The 17,219-nt window shown below is 40.0% G+C and overlaps 1 protein-coding gene across 3 annotated transcripts in view; it reads left to right on the top strand.

Annotated features, from left to right (window-relative positions):
- The window catches only part of LOC132826702 (plexin-B2-like), a 265,158-nt gene that overhangs the window by 184,484 nt on the left and 63,455 nt on the right, over positions 1-17,219 (top strand). For all 3 annotated transcript variants that reach the window (XM_060842787.1, XM_060842789.1, XM_060842788.1), the window contains exons 4-6: positions 4,672-4,851; positions 12,562-12,684; positions 14,138-14,238. In XM_060842787.1, coding sequence (XP_060698770.1) covers positions 4,672-4,851; positions 12,562-12,684; positions 14,138-14,238 — 404 coding nt within the window. The remainder of the gene's footprint in view (positions 1-4,671; positions 4,852-12,561; positions 12,685-14,137; positions 14,239-17,219) is intronic.

Genomic DNA, 17,219 nt, shown 5'->3' on the forward strand with positions numbered 1-17,219 from the left:
TGCATGGGATAAAAGATAATTATGTAGAAAGTGTTTTGAATTACTTTGAAGAAAACGTGCTTTATTTGAAAAACGAACCAGCTTATTTGTCCTCATAATGTTTATTTTGATTTATTTATAAACGAAAACTGTTGTGTTGGGTTATTCAGTACTGATGTTCTATTGTCCTTTCTCTCTCCTCTCTGCCTTAACAATGCATCACTACTATGATTGTGTTGTGTATTGCAACTAAGCAAAATACATTTGAGGAAGACAGTGTTCACAATATGTTAGTGTATCTGCTGTGGAATAATGTCTGAATCATACCCAGAAGACTATTTATCCATACTGCTGATTGGGTTGTTGATTTTCTACATTACTTTAGAAACGTAGGAAAAAACATTTTATGTTCAATCCTGCAGTTTAGGTGGTATTGTATACCACATGAGGCAATTATTACTTGCTTGCAGAAAAAACTTTTTTTTTCTAGTGTATCTATCTTATCATGCTGAATGAGATTACAGATCTGAGTTGAGCTTTCTGAGAATGCTATATATTTGTTCTTCTCGGATGATATGGGATTGTGAGGTCGTATAAAATAAATCAAGACTATGATAGGTCAGGATGAGGAAGACAAATTTAAAATTGTTTCAGTTGGTTGATAGATCCGACTCCCACAGCTACCTGGATTACACCCCTTCCCACCCTACCTCCTGCAAAAATGCCATTCCGTATTCCCAATTCCTCCACCTCCACCGTATCTGCTCCCAGGAGATCTTTTCCACCATAGATCACACCAGATGGTCTCCTTCTTTAAAGACTGCAATTTCCCTTTCCACGTGGTTGAAGATGCCCTCCAATGCATCTCATCCACGTCCCGCACCTCCGCCCTCAAACCCCACCCTTCCAACCGTAACAAGGACAGCACTCCCCGGTCCTCACCTTCCACCCCACCAACCTCCGCATAAACCGCATCATCCACCGACGTTTCTGCCACCTCCAAACAGACCCCACCACCAGGGATATATTTCCCTTCCCACCCCTTTCCGCAAAGATCGTTCCCTCGGTGACTACCTGGTCAGGTCCACGCCCCCCAACAACCCACCCTCCCGTCCTGGCACCTTCCCCTGCCATTGCAGGAATTGCAGAACTTGTGCCCACACACACCCCACTCACCTCCATCCAAGGCCCCAAAGGAGTCTTCCACATCCATGAAAGTTTTGCCTGCACATCCACCAATGTCATTTATTGTATCCGTTGCTCCCGATGCAGTCTCCTTTACATTGGGGAGACTGGACTCCTCTTCACAGAGCGCTTTAGGGAACATCTCCGGAACACCCGCACCAATCAACCCCACCGCCCCGTGGTCCAACATTTCAAGTCCCCCTCCCACTCTGCCAAGAACATGCAGGTCCTGCGCCTCCTCCACCGCCACTCCTTCACCACCGGATGCCTGGAGGAAGAATGCCTCATCTTCCGCCTTGGAACAATTCCATCCCAGGGCATCAAAGTTTCTTCATTTGCCTTCCTCCCACCTTACTCCGCTTCCAACCTTCCAGCTCAGCACCATCCTCATGACCGATCCTACCTGCCAATCTTCCTTCCCACCTATCTGCTCCACCCTACTCTCTGACCTGTCACCTTCATCCCACCTCCATCCACCTATTGTACTCTTAGCTACCTTCTCCCCAGCCCCACCCCCCTCCCATTTATCTCCCACCCTGCTTTCTTAATCATGGACTCAACCTGCAAATCAACCTTTAGAGAACCTTGGACCAGTACTCCCAGATCCCTTTGTACTTTGGCTTTATGAATTTTTTTCATCGTTTAAAAAATAGTCCATGCCTGTATTCTTTTTTCTGAAGTGCAAGACCTCGCATTTGCTCACCTTGAATTTCATCAGCCATTTCCTGGACCACTCTCCTAAACTGTCTAAAATATTCTGCAGCCTCCCCACCTCCTCAGAACTACCTGCCTGTCCACCTAACTTCGTACCATCGGCGAACTTTGCCAGAATGTCCCCAGTCCCTTCATCCAGATCATGAATATATAATGTGAACAGCTGCAGCCCCAACACTGAACCCTGTGGGACACCGCTTGTCATCAGCTGCCATTTCGAAAAAGAACTTTTTATCCCAACTGTCAGACAGCCAATCCCCAATCCGTGCCAGTAATTCACTTCAAACACCATGGGCCCTCAGCCTACTCAGCAGCCTCCCATGAGGCACCCTTTCAAAGACCTTTTGGAAGTCTAGATAGATAACATCCATTGGATTTGCCTGGTCTAACCTGCTTGTTACCTCTTCAAAAAATTGAAGATCATGTGAGACACTACAAACTATTAGTACATGATATCAGTAATATTATGCATTTAAACAACAATATGAATAATTTGACACAATTCAGTTATATTTGGGTGGCACAGTGGCTCAGTAGTTAGCACTGTTGCCTCACAGCGCCAGGGGCCTGAGTTCGATTCTAGCCTTGGGTGATTGTCTGTGTGGGTTTCCTCCCAGTGCTCGGGTTTCCTCCCACAATCTAAAGATGTGCAGGTTAGGTGAATTGGCCATGCTAAATTGCACATAGTGTTAGGTGCATTCGTCAGTGCATTACTGTATACTCTATATTTAGAGTAGGGAAATGGGTCTGGGTGGGTTACTCTTCAGAGGGTCGGTGTGGACATGTTGGCTGAAGGGCCGGTTTCCATACTGTAGGGAATCCAATCTAATACTTGGCTTCAGAACCCGTTATAATATGTCTACCCATCCATCAAAATACAGTGGGAGCACAAGCAGATTCTGGATTTAATATGGTACATACACTGGCCTTGTAGAAAGTCCAACAATCATTCAACTTGATGATAAGAAGACTTTGGCCTATTAGGAGTTATTGGTAAAACAGTCCATATCATCTGAAGTTGATGTAGTTAAAGGATATTCTCACTGAGATGATTCTAAGAATGATGGGAATTGGAAATGAAAAGTTCTTATTGTTTCTGTTGGTGCAGAAATCTCAAAACAGGGGAATGTAATTTGGAAGGAAAATAATTCAAGATTTATTATGCCTCTGGTGTTGGAGAATATTTTTCTTGGCCCCACTTGTTTCTTTGTCCCAATTTCTGGGAACTGCACCTTCTAAGAAGGTCATTGCCCTATGGAGACCGTGTCATCCAATGCAAATTGATGAGAGAGAGATCTTTCACAAATTAATTGACTTCCTGCAGCACCCGGGGGAAACCCACGCAGACACTGGGAGAATGTGCAAACTCCACACAGACAGTCACCCAAGGCTAGAATTTAGTCTCTGCATGGAACAATGATTTTCATTTCTGTATTGAAATGGTTAGAATCCTCAAAAGTTGTGAAAACTTATACTGTCTTCCGACACTTATCTCCTCACTTACTCCTCCCACTCCAACAATTTTGAATACAAATCTAGATGAAATGTCACAATAAAATGGGTCTTTAAATTCTTAAATATGGCATTTATGAAAGCAATTGAAGTAGAATTGATTGATGTGTTTATAAAGTAGCTAGCTGATTATTTGGGCGAATGAAGTTAAAAGTTCTGATGAAGTGGGGTTTGAAATGAATGACTGACTGAAGATTCACAAAATAATGTACAAGCCTGTAGAGTCTAGTACACAACATCTTGTTCTGTTTCCATTAGCATTTTGACTTTTTGCTACACCTTAGACCTTGACTGACTTGCTTGACCAAATTTAGACACTTGGTCCTAGAAGTATTCTGGCAAGACTATGGCACAGGTGTAATGGGATATGCTCCACTACAATGCCCAGGCTTATTCAACATCCATTGATCAACTCTCACATTTCAAATATTTTTTGGCTTGGGGGAGAAAGAACAACCTAGAGGTATGATTTCCAACAGTCCAGCTGCAGATAATAGGGTAGTGCTGAAATAATACATCCAACATAACATCCCATTCATGATGAATATCACCTGTGATTAAAGTTCTAACAGCTTGCCCCTGAGTCATTAGATCGGAGTTTAAATCCCTCTCCAAGGAAAGACAATACTTTTAAAGTCTCTAATTGACTACATTTCGCTTTGAGCTGTTCTGGAGGTTGTGAAAATTGCCATGTAAGTGTGAATCTTCAGTTTCTTCGAAGATGGTACAAGTTCACCTTTCAGTCCAGTAATAGTCTGAGCTCTTGCAGCCAGTGGGAACAGATTGGGAAGTTACTAAAATGAAAATCAGTGATGCTGATGAGGAGCAGAGAAGTTCTAATAGCAGATTGTATTGATGAGTATTGCTTCAAATATTCTCGCTTATCACTTTGGTGTCTGAGACATCTCAATTTAAGAGAGATACAGGGAAATTTCCAATTTCAGTGAATGCATGGGAGCAACAGTCTGGTGGGTTATGTACATTTTGTCCTACAGTAGCCTGTTCACTTTTTGCTTGTATTTCTTGAAAATGTTACTTGCATCTTTTATTACAAGGTGGGTCCAATGCTGGAAGAGCTATCATAGTGAAATGGCGAGGAGAGCTAATATTGTTTGTTTGTAGCCTTTTTTTCTTCCTAACCGTTCTTTAGATTTCCTTTAGACTGCTTTAATTCAGCTCTTAAAGTGCTATTTTTACAAAAGCATTGTTCATAATTGTGGGCACTGACTGAAATTTTATTAATATATTGATTTATGAAAATTTGATTTTCTGCTATCCCAGGGACAAGCAAAGGTATATCCGTGCAGTAGTGAGCACCTTCCATATCCCATTGCAAGTAGAGAAGGTATTATTGCGACACCTCTGAAACATTATGGTACGAATTTATCGGCAATAGCTGTGACCGTGGAGAATGACTGTACAATTGGCTTTTTAGGCAACATAAAAGGAGAAATTCATAAGGTAAGACTTTATGAAGCTGCTTTGTATTTTTAATGACAAAGTAATGGAAGGTGTCATTGATAGCCTGTCAAGTATCACTTATTCAGCAATCCCGACTGATGCTGAGATTGCATTCCGTCAGGACTACTTGGCTTCTGACCCCACTGCAGCCTTGGACATAAATGCTGACCTTCAGATGTGATGTTAATTATTGCCCTTTAAATCAAAGCAACTTTTGACTGCTTATAGCATCAAGGAGCATTCACAAAACTGGAGTCGACGGGATTTGGGGAAAGCTCTCCACTGTTTAGAGTCATGCATAGCACATGGAAGCAGAACTAGGTGATTTGGCTTGTCTAGTAAAATCATGGCTGATATGGTAATCCTCAACTGTACATTCCTACCTTCCCCATTACCCTTGATGCCCTTACTGATCAAAAATCTGTCTATCTCAGCCTTGAAAATACTTAATGACCCAGACTCCACAGCCTTCTGCTCTAAAATAAAAATAATCTCACAGATTTACTTCTCTCTGAGAGAAGAAATTGCAACTCCTGTCTGGGAGACCCTTTATTCTGAGATTATGCCCTAGATTCTCCCACAAGGGAAAACAATTTCTCTGCATTTAACCTGTCAGCTCTGCTAAGAATTTTATATGTCGCAATAAAGTCTCCTCTCATTCCTGTAAATTCCAATGAGTACAGGCCCAACCTTCTCAATATTACCTGGTGAGCTTTCTTTGGATTACCTCCAGTGCCAGTATATCTTCTCAGATAAGTATACCAAAGCTGTTCACGGTATTCTAGCTGTGGTCTAAGTAGAGCCTTACTTATTTTTAGCAAGACCTCCCTATTTTTATACTCCACGCCTTTTGAAAAATTGGCTATTACTTGCTGAACTTGTATTCTAACTTTATTATGACTTATGGACGAGAAATCTCTTTGTGCTGTGTCTTTCTGTATTCTTTGTCCAATTAAATAATATTCTGCCCCTCCATTCTTCCAGCCAAAGTGCATAACCTTAAATTTTCCCACATTATATTTCACCTGCTTACTCACTTGAACTGTCTATATCCCTGGGCAGACTCTTTGTATCACCCTAACCACTTGCCTTTCTTCACCTATTTTTCTGTCATCCACAAACTTGACAGCAGTACGTTCACTTTGCTAATCCAAATCATTAACATCTATTGTAAATAATTGTGGCCCTAGCTGTAATTCTTATGGTACTCCATTGGTCACAGGTTGCCATCCTGAAAAATGACACATTATCCCAACCCTCTGTCTTCTGTTGGTTAACCAGTCCTCCAGCCATGCTGACATACTGCCACCAAAACCTTGGGCTGTCATCTTATTGAGTGGCTGAAACCTGTGACATATTATCAAAGACCTTTCAAAAATCCAGATATAATACATCTACTAACTTCCCTTTATCTATGCTGCTAGTTCAATCTTCAAAGAATTCTAGTAAATTTGTCAAGTATGATTTTCCCTTCAGGAAGCCATGCTGAAAGCTTGATTTTTTTTTGAATTTCTAAATACACTGCTATAACATCGTTTTAGTATTTCCCCAAGACTAATGTTGAGCTAACTAGTTTACAGTTACTTTTTTTTATCTCCTCCCCTTTTTGAAAAAGAATAGTGTCAGTTTTCCAATTTTCCAGTATTTTTCCATATTCTGATGATTTCTGGAAGATGGCTCCCAGTATATCCCCTATCTTGGTAGTGACTTCCTTTGATATTCTAGGATGTATCCTATCAGGTCTAGGAGACTTACCAGCTTTTAGACCCACAACTTACTTTAATACCTTGTGTCTTGTGATTAATTATTGCATTTATTTCCTCTTCCTGTTTTAAATGCTTGATTATTTTGTATTTTTGGAATGCTATTAGTATTTATTCAACTCCATTGCCTCTTCCTGATTCCCCATTATCACTTCCCTAGTTCTATCTATGAACTAGTCTCTTATCTAAGGGACCTATGTTTATTTTTGGCCTCTCTCTTCCTTTGTGTATATTTAACAAACTATTGTTGTCTGGCTGAAATAAACTTGCAAGAAATATCAAAAGTATATTTCCTTTTTTTTCTGATCATTTGTTTATAAACATTTTCTCAATCCTCTGGCTTTCGATTAATCTTTGTCACATTGTGTGTTTTATTTCAATTTAATACAATTGTTAAACTTCCCAAGGTTAGTTTATCCTCTTCTTAGACTCATCTTTCCTCTCTGGAATATATCCTTCTAGTGTGTCATGAACTATTTTCTTAATCGTTTGCATTGTTCCTTGAATAAAAGCAAAGTATTGCTTTCTGAAGAACAGTCCTATCTGACTCAAAATTTTAACTCTGATTATCCATGCAGGTGTTACCAGATCTGTTGAGTTTCTCCAGCATTTTCTGTTTTCATATGTCATTGTTCCTCAACTGCTTTTGCTGCTAAACACCTTTTCCAATCCATGCCAGTTAATTCTGCCTTCATTCCCTTGTAATTACACTTCCTTAAGTTTAGCATATTTGTTTCTGACCCAGATTTCTCACCATTAGCAAAGTAGAATTTAGCATTCAGTTTATTGTCACTGTTTTGGGGATCTGTTATGTAATGATCATTTATTAAACTGCTTCATTACACATTGCCAGATCCAAAAAAGACCAATCCCTGATGCATCCACTACATATTGTTTTAGAAAAATGCCCCAAATACACCATATGAATGCTTTCTCATTGCTATTTATGTCAATTTGCTTTTCCTACATTTAAGATGAAAGTCACCACATAGTGGCTCAGAGGTTAGTACTGCTGTCTCACAGCACCTGGGACCCTGGTTTAATTCGAGCCTTAGGTGACTGAGTTTGCAATTTGCACATGTCTGTTTGGATTTCCTTCCATAGTCAAAGATGTACAGGTTAGGTGGATTGCCATGCTAAATTGCTCATCGTGTCTAGCAATGTGTCAGTTAGGTGGGTTAGCCATGGGAAATCTGGGGTTATGGGAATAGGACAGGGGGTTGGGTCTGCCTAGGATGCTCTTCAGAGGGTTGGTGTGGACTGGATGGTCTAAATGGCCTGCATCCATACTGTAGGGATTCTATGATTAAAGTACTGCCCTTTTCTCTAACATGCTATTGTTATCTTCTGATTATTATTTGTCCCAGAATATAGCTACTGTTAGGGGACCTATGGACTACTGTCACTAGCATCTCCTTCACCTTGTTATTTCTTGCCTCCATCTTTGGATCCAAGATCATTTTGTGCTGTCATACTTATTCTATCCTGTACTAACAAGTTACTCATCATCTTTTCCCTCTTGCCTGTTTTTTCAAAATTTACATATCCTTGAATATTTACTTCCAAGCTTTGGTTGCCTTTTAATCATATCTCTGTAGTGACTATAAGATTGTCGTTTAAGCTGTATTTATTTTGTTCTGAATACTATGTGTACTCAAGTAAAGAACCATTAATTTTGCCTTTTCTTCATTTTCCCCTTATAATATTATTTTGCTCATGTATTTCTGTCCTTTCCCATCCCATTCTAGTATCATAAATCAAATAGCTGCCCTCTAATACTGCCATTTCCTTTTGTTTCATAAGCCTATATTTTTCCCTCTTGTAAACCTGCACCCATTCCATTAATTAACTTAAAGCCTTCTCTATAACTCTAATTGTCTTCATCAGAACATTTATCCCAGCACAGTATTTAAGTGAAGCTTTTTCCACTGGAGTTACCCCTATCCTTCCCCGCATTGGCTTCAGTGACCCATGAGCTGAAACCAATCTCATCCACACTATATCTTTGAGCCATACATTTAACTTCATTTTATTATATTATGACACAGGGATAGCTAGTCCAAGCAGCCTCACCATCCCAGGATTCACAACACTGTGAAATTAAAACATACAGTGACCCTCAAAATTACTCAATTGATCCTAACCACATTTAAAAAATAACAGATCTTGGACAACAAATGTACAGCTTCAACAAAAATTAACAATTTAGCGTTAAGAATGAAACTTTAGTAGAATATAGAAACTAGAAGGCAATCTAATTAATATGTATGATCGGAGCCCAATCCTCTTTCTTCATAAAATCCTATTTTAGATACTGATCAACAGACAGACACAGTTTAAGTATAAATTAAAAGAAAAATAAAAGAACTGTAATTTGCCAGTTTGATGAATTATTTCAACAATGAATATCAGGTCTTCATGAAATTCTTGGATAATGAATTTTGTAGACTGTATATCTTGAATTCCATAGTCACCAGTCAAAACAAACAGCTTCCATAGACCTCTGGAGACTTACTGACTAGGAATCTTTTCTCAGAACTTCCAAGAAACTGAAAACTAGAAAATAACTTGAGAGATCTAGAACCAGTCTGATTCATTTATGTTGTTCTTCGAGCAGCAATTATCCTGTATCATCTTTCCTAGGCCTTTTCCCAATAGCAGACTTGTGTCTTTCGTTCCATTCTCATTTTTTTTAAAAGAAAGGTTGCTGTTCCAAACCAAAAATGAGAGTAGTGAAAGAAAAATAGTGTCCTCAACAATTTACCTTGTATCGGTTTTCTTCTGGCTCAGGTAGTAATCCAGAGACGATTACTTTGAAGTTTCTGCTTTTTAGTTTAAGTCTTAACTATTTAAACTTCATTACTAGAAACACCTTTCTAGTTTGATAGGATTCCCTACAGTGTGGAAACAGGCCTTTCGGCCCAACTAGTCCACACCAACCCTCCGAAAAGTAACCCACCCAGACCTATTTCCCTCTGACTAATGCACCTAACACTACAAGCAATTTAGCATGGCCAATTCACCTGACCTGCACATCTTTGGATTGTGGGAGAAAACCGGAGCACCTGGAGGAAACCCACACAGACACTGGGGGAATGTGCAACTCCACACAGACAGTTGCACGAGGCTGGAATTGAATCTGGGACCCTGGTGCTGAGAGGCAGTAGTGCTAACTACTGAGCCACAGTTTTATCAATTTCGTTAGTACCAATGTGGACAGTGGACAGTGGTAATAGAGTTCTCCCCTCCCTCTCCAAGATCCTTTCCTGCTCTGAAAAGATATCCTTAACCCAGGCACAAGCAGGCAACACTGCCTTCAGGACTTGCATTCACTGCTGTAGAGAACGGCATTCACCTCTCTGTTTATGGGTGCCATAGTCAGTTTGCTGATCCAGAGGCAAGCAAGACGCACGCAAGAGACAGATTTATTCTTTTTCAAGGAGCAACCAATTAAAGTCAGGAGAGGGCCAAAGATCTTCCCCGAATCTGGCTTTGATGTGAGAACCCAATCATTCCATTAATCTATGGTTCTGATTGGTAAGAGAGATCAATGGCGCACTCTGATTTTTTTTACTGTGAAATACAGCATTTTTATATATTTTGTGTTACAGTAATTACATACAAGGTAGTCACTGTGTCCTTCCCCTTATAATGTACATTCAATCTTGTGAAACACATAATCCATGATGGGAATTCCTATGGACATGCCTGGTTCCCATGATCTCATGGTATTTAACAGACATTGTAATCTCCAGACCTTGGAATCTTTTTATGGATCCTATTTATTCACGTTCCAAAGTTACTGGTTATACTCTTTCGGTCCTGTCCCAGACTCTAAGGACGGCATGAATTCTGGTATTTATTATATTCCATGTGCTAGCTCCATCGAATTCTGTTATTCCTCTTAATGTTTTCCATTGTCCCATATATATTATATAATATATATATATATTATATACATAAAAATACAAAGGACAGTTGGTTCTAACTAACTGATATATGTATTAATTCCTATAATGAAGTTAGTTGTACTTTTTAGCTAATAAGTTGCGAGCAATCTATTTTATTCAGGACATGACAGACATCTTTTTTAGAGATAAGGAAAGTGTTTCCTGAAACTAATTAACTTTCATATTTAAGTTTAAATATTTTTCCCCCGAATGCTCCTATTATACCTTGGTTATTTATGTGTATCTATAATTATGTTGGAATCTAGCTCTCTGATTATCCGAAGAGTCTTCACCTAGAACCTATTTCTTAATATTGTGAATAACTTCAAAGAAATGACTGATTATTACAAAATAAATGTAGCTGTTGTTTTCATGAATGCATAATGCGTTAGGCTGACTGCCTCATGGACTGATATTTACACCCCTTGTTCTAACTGGTACTGTTCATCAAATGGGACAGCATTCTTTCATTAATGGAATCAATCACTTGTATTTTAATGAACTTGTGTCTATCCTTAGACATCGTCTTATTAAACTGTCTCAGATGACTGCGTAGGATTTCCCATTTGCCTTGGAGTAGTCCTGTTGAAAAGTACCATTATGTTTCACTTAATGCTAGAGCATGCTGTTTAATTCTGTTTAACCTTTGTTGGCCATTTTGTGTCTTTTAAACATGGGCAGCCCTTAGAGCTTGTAAGAACCTTATAGCTTAAGGTTTGCATAAATACCTTATAGCTATGGGACAATTGCAGAGGCTGAAGCCCCTTAAATACAAACCCCTGAGTCCCCAAATCTGCCTGCAGTCACACCCTCCTGTCCCTGATCACAGACCATATTTAAAATACCTAGACTGAAGGGAGGGCTATAAGTGTCTCAAAATAACCAAGTAAGTTTCCCTTTCCCTGATATGATACACTGTCATCAGCTTGAACTCCAACTCCTCATCTCAAACCTGCAAACAGTTGCTACAGATGTGTTCACCTCTGGAATGCCTTGGCATGCTGCAGCAGTAGCACATCACCAGTCCTGCCAACACTGTTGTATTTTATTTATTTTTTCATCAATTACTCGAGGTTGTCTGCTTTTTAACTTTATTGTACTTTTTCTAATAAAACAGAACACCAGTATCTATCTTATACTTAACAAGCTATTATTAAGAAAAGAGAATCAAAAACAAACTAGAGACCTAATACAAACTTACTTTTACTTTAAAGATTAGAAATATTTACTGTCAACCAGCATCTTTTCCTGGCCTTGTGCCTTATCAGGTTACCTATTACAAGTAGGCCTGCAATCTGCTCCTTTTATTCTCTACAATTCACCCACAGCTGTGGAGAGTTTATTTCTCAGCTATACTTACCCGGCCTTTATCTTACTCAGGCAAAGTCTCTGCTCACATCTTTTTCACTGTCACAGATGATTGTGGTTGCTTAAGGTCAGTCATGTCAGCCACTGGACATCTCTGCAGTAATTTCTCAGGCTAGATATTTTCGAATCAATCTATTATGCAATGTTATTACACACCTCTGGAGCAGTTAGAAACTGAACCTGAATATCTTGGCCAGTTGGTATGTTTAATAGCAACAAAGACCTCGTGTGACCTGAAGAGAAGCTAAATCACTTAAATTATGAAGTCTACACACTCAGTTGAAAGTTTGGAGCTTGATAATGGGCAATTCTCCAAATACTTCATAGAGTATAATTTTTCATACATTGGGCCAAAAATTTCAAGATGATCAGTAATTTGAAAGTTGAAGTAAGTTTTTACAAATATAAACAAGATAGTTTGAAGGATAAACATGGAGAGAGAATTAACATTGTTACAATATGTAAAAGGAAGTTGTATTAATAGAAGATATATTTCTCTAGTTATAAAGCAATATGTACAAGAACCCAGTAATTAAGACGTTTCCTTTTATTAATGGTAAATAATTGTGTGTAGTATTATCATACATTCATTTCTTACACAACATTTGTAAATGTTCACTATGTAATAGGTGTTTCTAGACAATGAAACGGATGACTATCAGACTATACTTATAATTCCAAACAGCAAGGTGAACAGTGACCTTATTTTTAGTGCAAAAAGAGACTTCCTGTACGTGATGACTGAGAGAAAGGTAATGTGTAGTTTTATCTTCTAATATTTTTATTTGATCTGCACTTTTGTTATAGAGTCATAGAGATGTACAGCATGGAAACAGACCCTTCTGTCCAACCCGTCCATGCCGACCAGATATCCCAACTCAATCTAGTCCCTCCTGCCAGCATCCGGCTCATATCCCTCCAAATCCTTCCTATTCATATACCCATCCAAATGCCTTTTAAATGTTGCAATTGTGCCAGCCTCCACCACTTCCTCTGGCAGCTCATTCCATACACATACCACCCTCTGTGTGAAAAAGTTGCCCCTTAGGTCTCTTTTATATCTTTCCCTTCTCACCCTAAACCTATGCCCTCTAGATCTGGATTCCCCAATCCTTCAAAAACAAAAAAAAGTCTGAAAATTGTATCATGGTGTCTGTCTGTTTCTAGTGTAGTGGAAACATAGAAGATAGGAGCACGTGGAGGCCATTCGGCCTTTCGAGCCAACTCCGTCATTCATCACGATCATGGCTGTTTATCCAACTCAGCAGCCTAATCCTGCTTTCTCCTCATACCTTTTGATCCCATTTGCCCCAAGTGCTATATTTAACCGTCTCTTGAATATATTCAATGTTTTGGCATCAAGTACATCCTGTGGTAATGATTCCACAGGCTTATCACTCTTTGGGTGAAGAAATATCTCCTCATCTCCATCCATCCCGAATCCTCAAACTGTGACCCCTGGTTCTGGATGCACATGCCATTGAAACGTCCTCCCTGCATCTACCCTGTCTAGTCCTTAATAAGCGTCGATGAAATCACCCCCCCCCCCTCCCCCCACTCGTCTGAACTCCACTGAAAACAATCCTAACCTGGTCAATCTCTCCTCTTACATCAGTCCCACCATCCCCAGAATCAGCCCTTTGCTGCACTCACTCGAGCCCAGGAGCATCCTTCCTCCGAAAAGGAGACCAAAACTGTACACAGGATGTGTTCAGCCTGAAGCCATTAGCAAGAGAAATAAGAAACCCAGTGCACTACTAGAAAGAAGAACCCCGATATGATAACGTTTTAGTAGAATTCCTCAAGCCCGTGGTTGGTTAACTCTATATGTCCCAAATGATTTGGGTTATTGACACCTTTTGAGGGAGATTAAGTGTCATGAAACTCCAAGCAGATGATTTATGAATAGTATCGGTACGGCATGTAATGTAGTGTTTTCTTAGCACAGGCTGTGCCTTTGTAGAGTGCATCTTGCTTTCAACAGATTTAATGAAATATGAAGAGAAACTGCCTACATTTATTTGCAACTGTGTAAATATCGTGATTCTTTCCAAGTCTCAATTCACCACATAGGTGCAAATTGATGCAAAGTAAAATTAACGACTGTTTAAAGGTGTTGCAATGACCGGTAGTTCTGTTTAACAATTTCTGCATTGTCGAATTTGGACGATTTCATTTGTTTCTTGTTGAATACTTATGTTTCAGATCACTCGTCTGCCAGTAGAGGAATGCAACAACTACAAAAGTTGTGATTCTTGCATTGCATCCAGAGATCCTTATTGTGGTTGGTGTGTAATAGAAGGAATGTAAGTCCTGCATTTTGGAAGTTTTTGAATGTTGCTTTCAAGATAGTATTAGGCTCCTTTATCAATCTTTTGGATTAGACTCCCAGTGCAATGGTGGAAGCAGTTAGCCTTGATTCTGTTAAATGCAAATCTTATGGATTTCTTGCAGAAGTAGGAGAATGCTGCTTCTGTGGAGGTTAAATGCCAACGCAAAAGTATCTATTTCACTGTAATTTCTAACTAATAATTTGCCCTTCTGATCTATAAATGCCATCTAAATCCTGGAACATATCTTCCTGTTCACATTATATATCTTTCTTAAAACAAATTATATTCAAGCTGCCAGGTGTAGGAAAGATCTAATGAATGCCACATTTTCCCACAAGTTGATGCATTAACTCACTGAAATTACCTATTCCGTTTTTCAGCATTTTCTATTTTGCTTTCTTATAATTGCCAATCATCTTCCAAAGCACTATTTCTTGTTTATCCTGTCAATTTAGATGTGAAACAGAAATCAGATAGTGGATGAAGTTTATTAAATCCTCAGTCTTGCATTTCCTTCCTCCCTGATCTGTATAAAGACTGTTTCTTTTTATTTTCTTTTTTCTTTATTTTTGTTGATGGAAATAGAAAACACATGGTTTTAAAATCAAAGATTGTGGAAGGGTTTGCTGCACTTTTAAAAGGCAAGTTACCAAAACACGAAAATGGCATTAACACTGCAGCTTTGTCAAGCAGTGGGGGAAGCTGTTTTGTAGACAGGCTCGTACCCAGGGTGTATAGAAAGTGAGATTCAGGTGGTAACAGGTTCCTGTATGGTTTATGGCATTTTGACCAGTTGTGAGCGCCTATGGTCATCAGCCTGACGACAACTATCTGTTGATTTTTGGGTAGTTGAACAAACTGTACATGTGAAGGGTACTGGCACATGACTTCGGACTGCTAAAAGGGCAGGTTCTATCTTTCCAACAAAATACATAATGGCTAAAGAAGCCAATTGATTGTCTCCAGCCAGTTGCTGTCAGCTGTTGCTTTTAACCAGCCAGTCAGAAACTTTATCATTCATGGACCATTTGCACTGTGGCTCCTGTGAACAAGTCAGAGAACCTGAAGGAAAATGTCAGGGAACTGAAGGACTTTAAGAAACAAAAAGAGCGCTCCATCAATCTCAGATTGATGCTGTTTAACTGTTTTCCCAAGTTTTTTTTCTAACCTACCCATAATTTAGTTTTGACTGCATGAGTGTGCGTGCATATTTGGGGCTGTTTTTTTTAAAAAGGATTAGAGCTTTAACAAATAGTTATATGCTGATATTTGACAATTGTTTACATGTGATTAGAATCTATTTACTGATAAGGAGTAATATTTCTTGTTAAGTACAAAAGCCTGCTTTGTATTATCTGTAACTTGGATTTATCCAACAGGTAAACTGAGGACCTTGCAAACTTTGATCACGTTAACTTTTGTGAAAACCCTGGGAATTGTGGACCTTGATTTCCAGTGCACTATTCCCAGTGGGGTCTAATACCAGTTTCCCTTTTTATTTTTTATCTACCCAGTTAATAACACCAATCGCCTTCATATCTACTTGCTGTATCCAAACTCCTATCCCATACTCCTTTGTTAGAGACAGTTGCTGGAATCCAAAGTAGACCAGCAGGAGGCTAGAAGCACACCGCAAGCCAGGCAGCATCAGAAGGTGGAGAAGTCAATGTTTCGGGTATAACCCTTCTTCAGGACTGGGTTAGGTGTGGGGGGAGCTGCAGATAAAGGGGGTGGCAGGGGCAGGTTGGTGTAAAGTGAGAATAAGCGGAGACAGGTAGGGGATGAGTCACAATGAGGTGATTGCAGTTGGATGTTAGGATCCCATTAGGACTGACAACAGTAGGTCGGATTGCTGCCCAGAGTGCTTCCTGAGCACAGGGTGAACATTAGCTGTGATGGTGCCTAAGTTCACCAGTGATTGAAGACAACTCCTTGGTGTGACACATCTGAGCACTGAATGCAACTAACAGGAACCTGGTGAATCCCATCGGCGGATCCCCAATACCTTAACCTCTGATGACCATCCTCTGACTGTAGACACTGACCTGGGGGGATCATGTTACCAAACAATCATGACTGACCTCCACAAATCCAGTGGACACAAAACCATGACTTCAGAATTTGTGTTGATTTTTGTTGTCGAGGAGCTGAATTGAAAGACACACAGTGGACTGTCAAGCCTTTGTTAGAGGCTTCTTAATCAACTTTTAGGGGAAAGATAAAGAGACCGCTATCCACTAGGGGAGGTTAAAAAGATCAGATAGAAATTAGCCCAAATGTTGACCTTGAGCTAATTCAGCAACAGAGCTGCAGAACTCTTTGGCAGATTGTCTATTTAAGCATTGTGTTAAACTGACCGGTTGAGTGTTATTGATAGATTGGTCATTAGGAAAAATGAATCCGATTGGTGGCAGAGAGCAGTGGTAGGGAACGGCTCACCGAGCATCATAGCCGGGTTCACATGGGCTGACCGGACCTCCCAGTCACTGCCTGTTTCAATTCTCCCAACCACTCCCTTTCCAACACGACCATCCTTGGCCTCCTCCATTGCCAAAACAAACCACAGTGCCTATCAGAGGAACAACACCTTATCTTCTGCCTGAGCACCCTACAGCCCGGAGGACTCACCATTGAGTTCTCCAATTTCAAATAACCTCTCTCCCATCCCCTGACTCCCTTCCCAGCCCCTCCCCCTCCCTGTCACCAACTGGATTCATTCTTCCCATTGACCAACCAGGTCGTACCCACTACCTTTCTTCACTTATCCCCACTTCACCAGCCTGCCCCCGCCACCTTCTATCTGCAGCTCCCCCATATCTGCCCCTAGTCCTAAAAAGGGTATCACCCAAAATGTTGACTTTTCACCTCCTGATGCTGCCTGGCTCGCTGTGTTCTTCTCACTCCTTTGTAGCATTCACATTGAAACATGAACTCAGCTGCGCTGTCCACCCATC

The sequence above is a fragment of the Hemiscyllium ocellatum genome, chromosome 23 (assembly GCF_020745735.1).
Source record: "Hemiscyllium ocellatum isolate sHemOce1 chromosome 23, sHemOce1.pat.X.cur, whole genome shotgun sequence".
NCBI lineage: Eukaryota > Metazoa > Chordata > Chondrichthyes > Orectolobiformes > Hemiscylliidae > Hemiscyllium > Hemiscyllium ocellatum.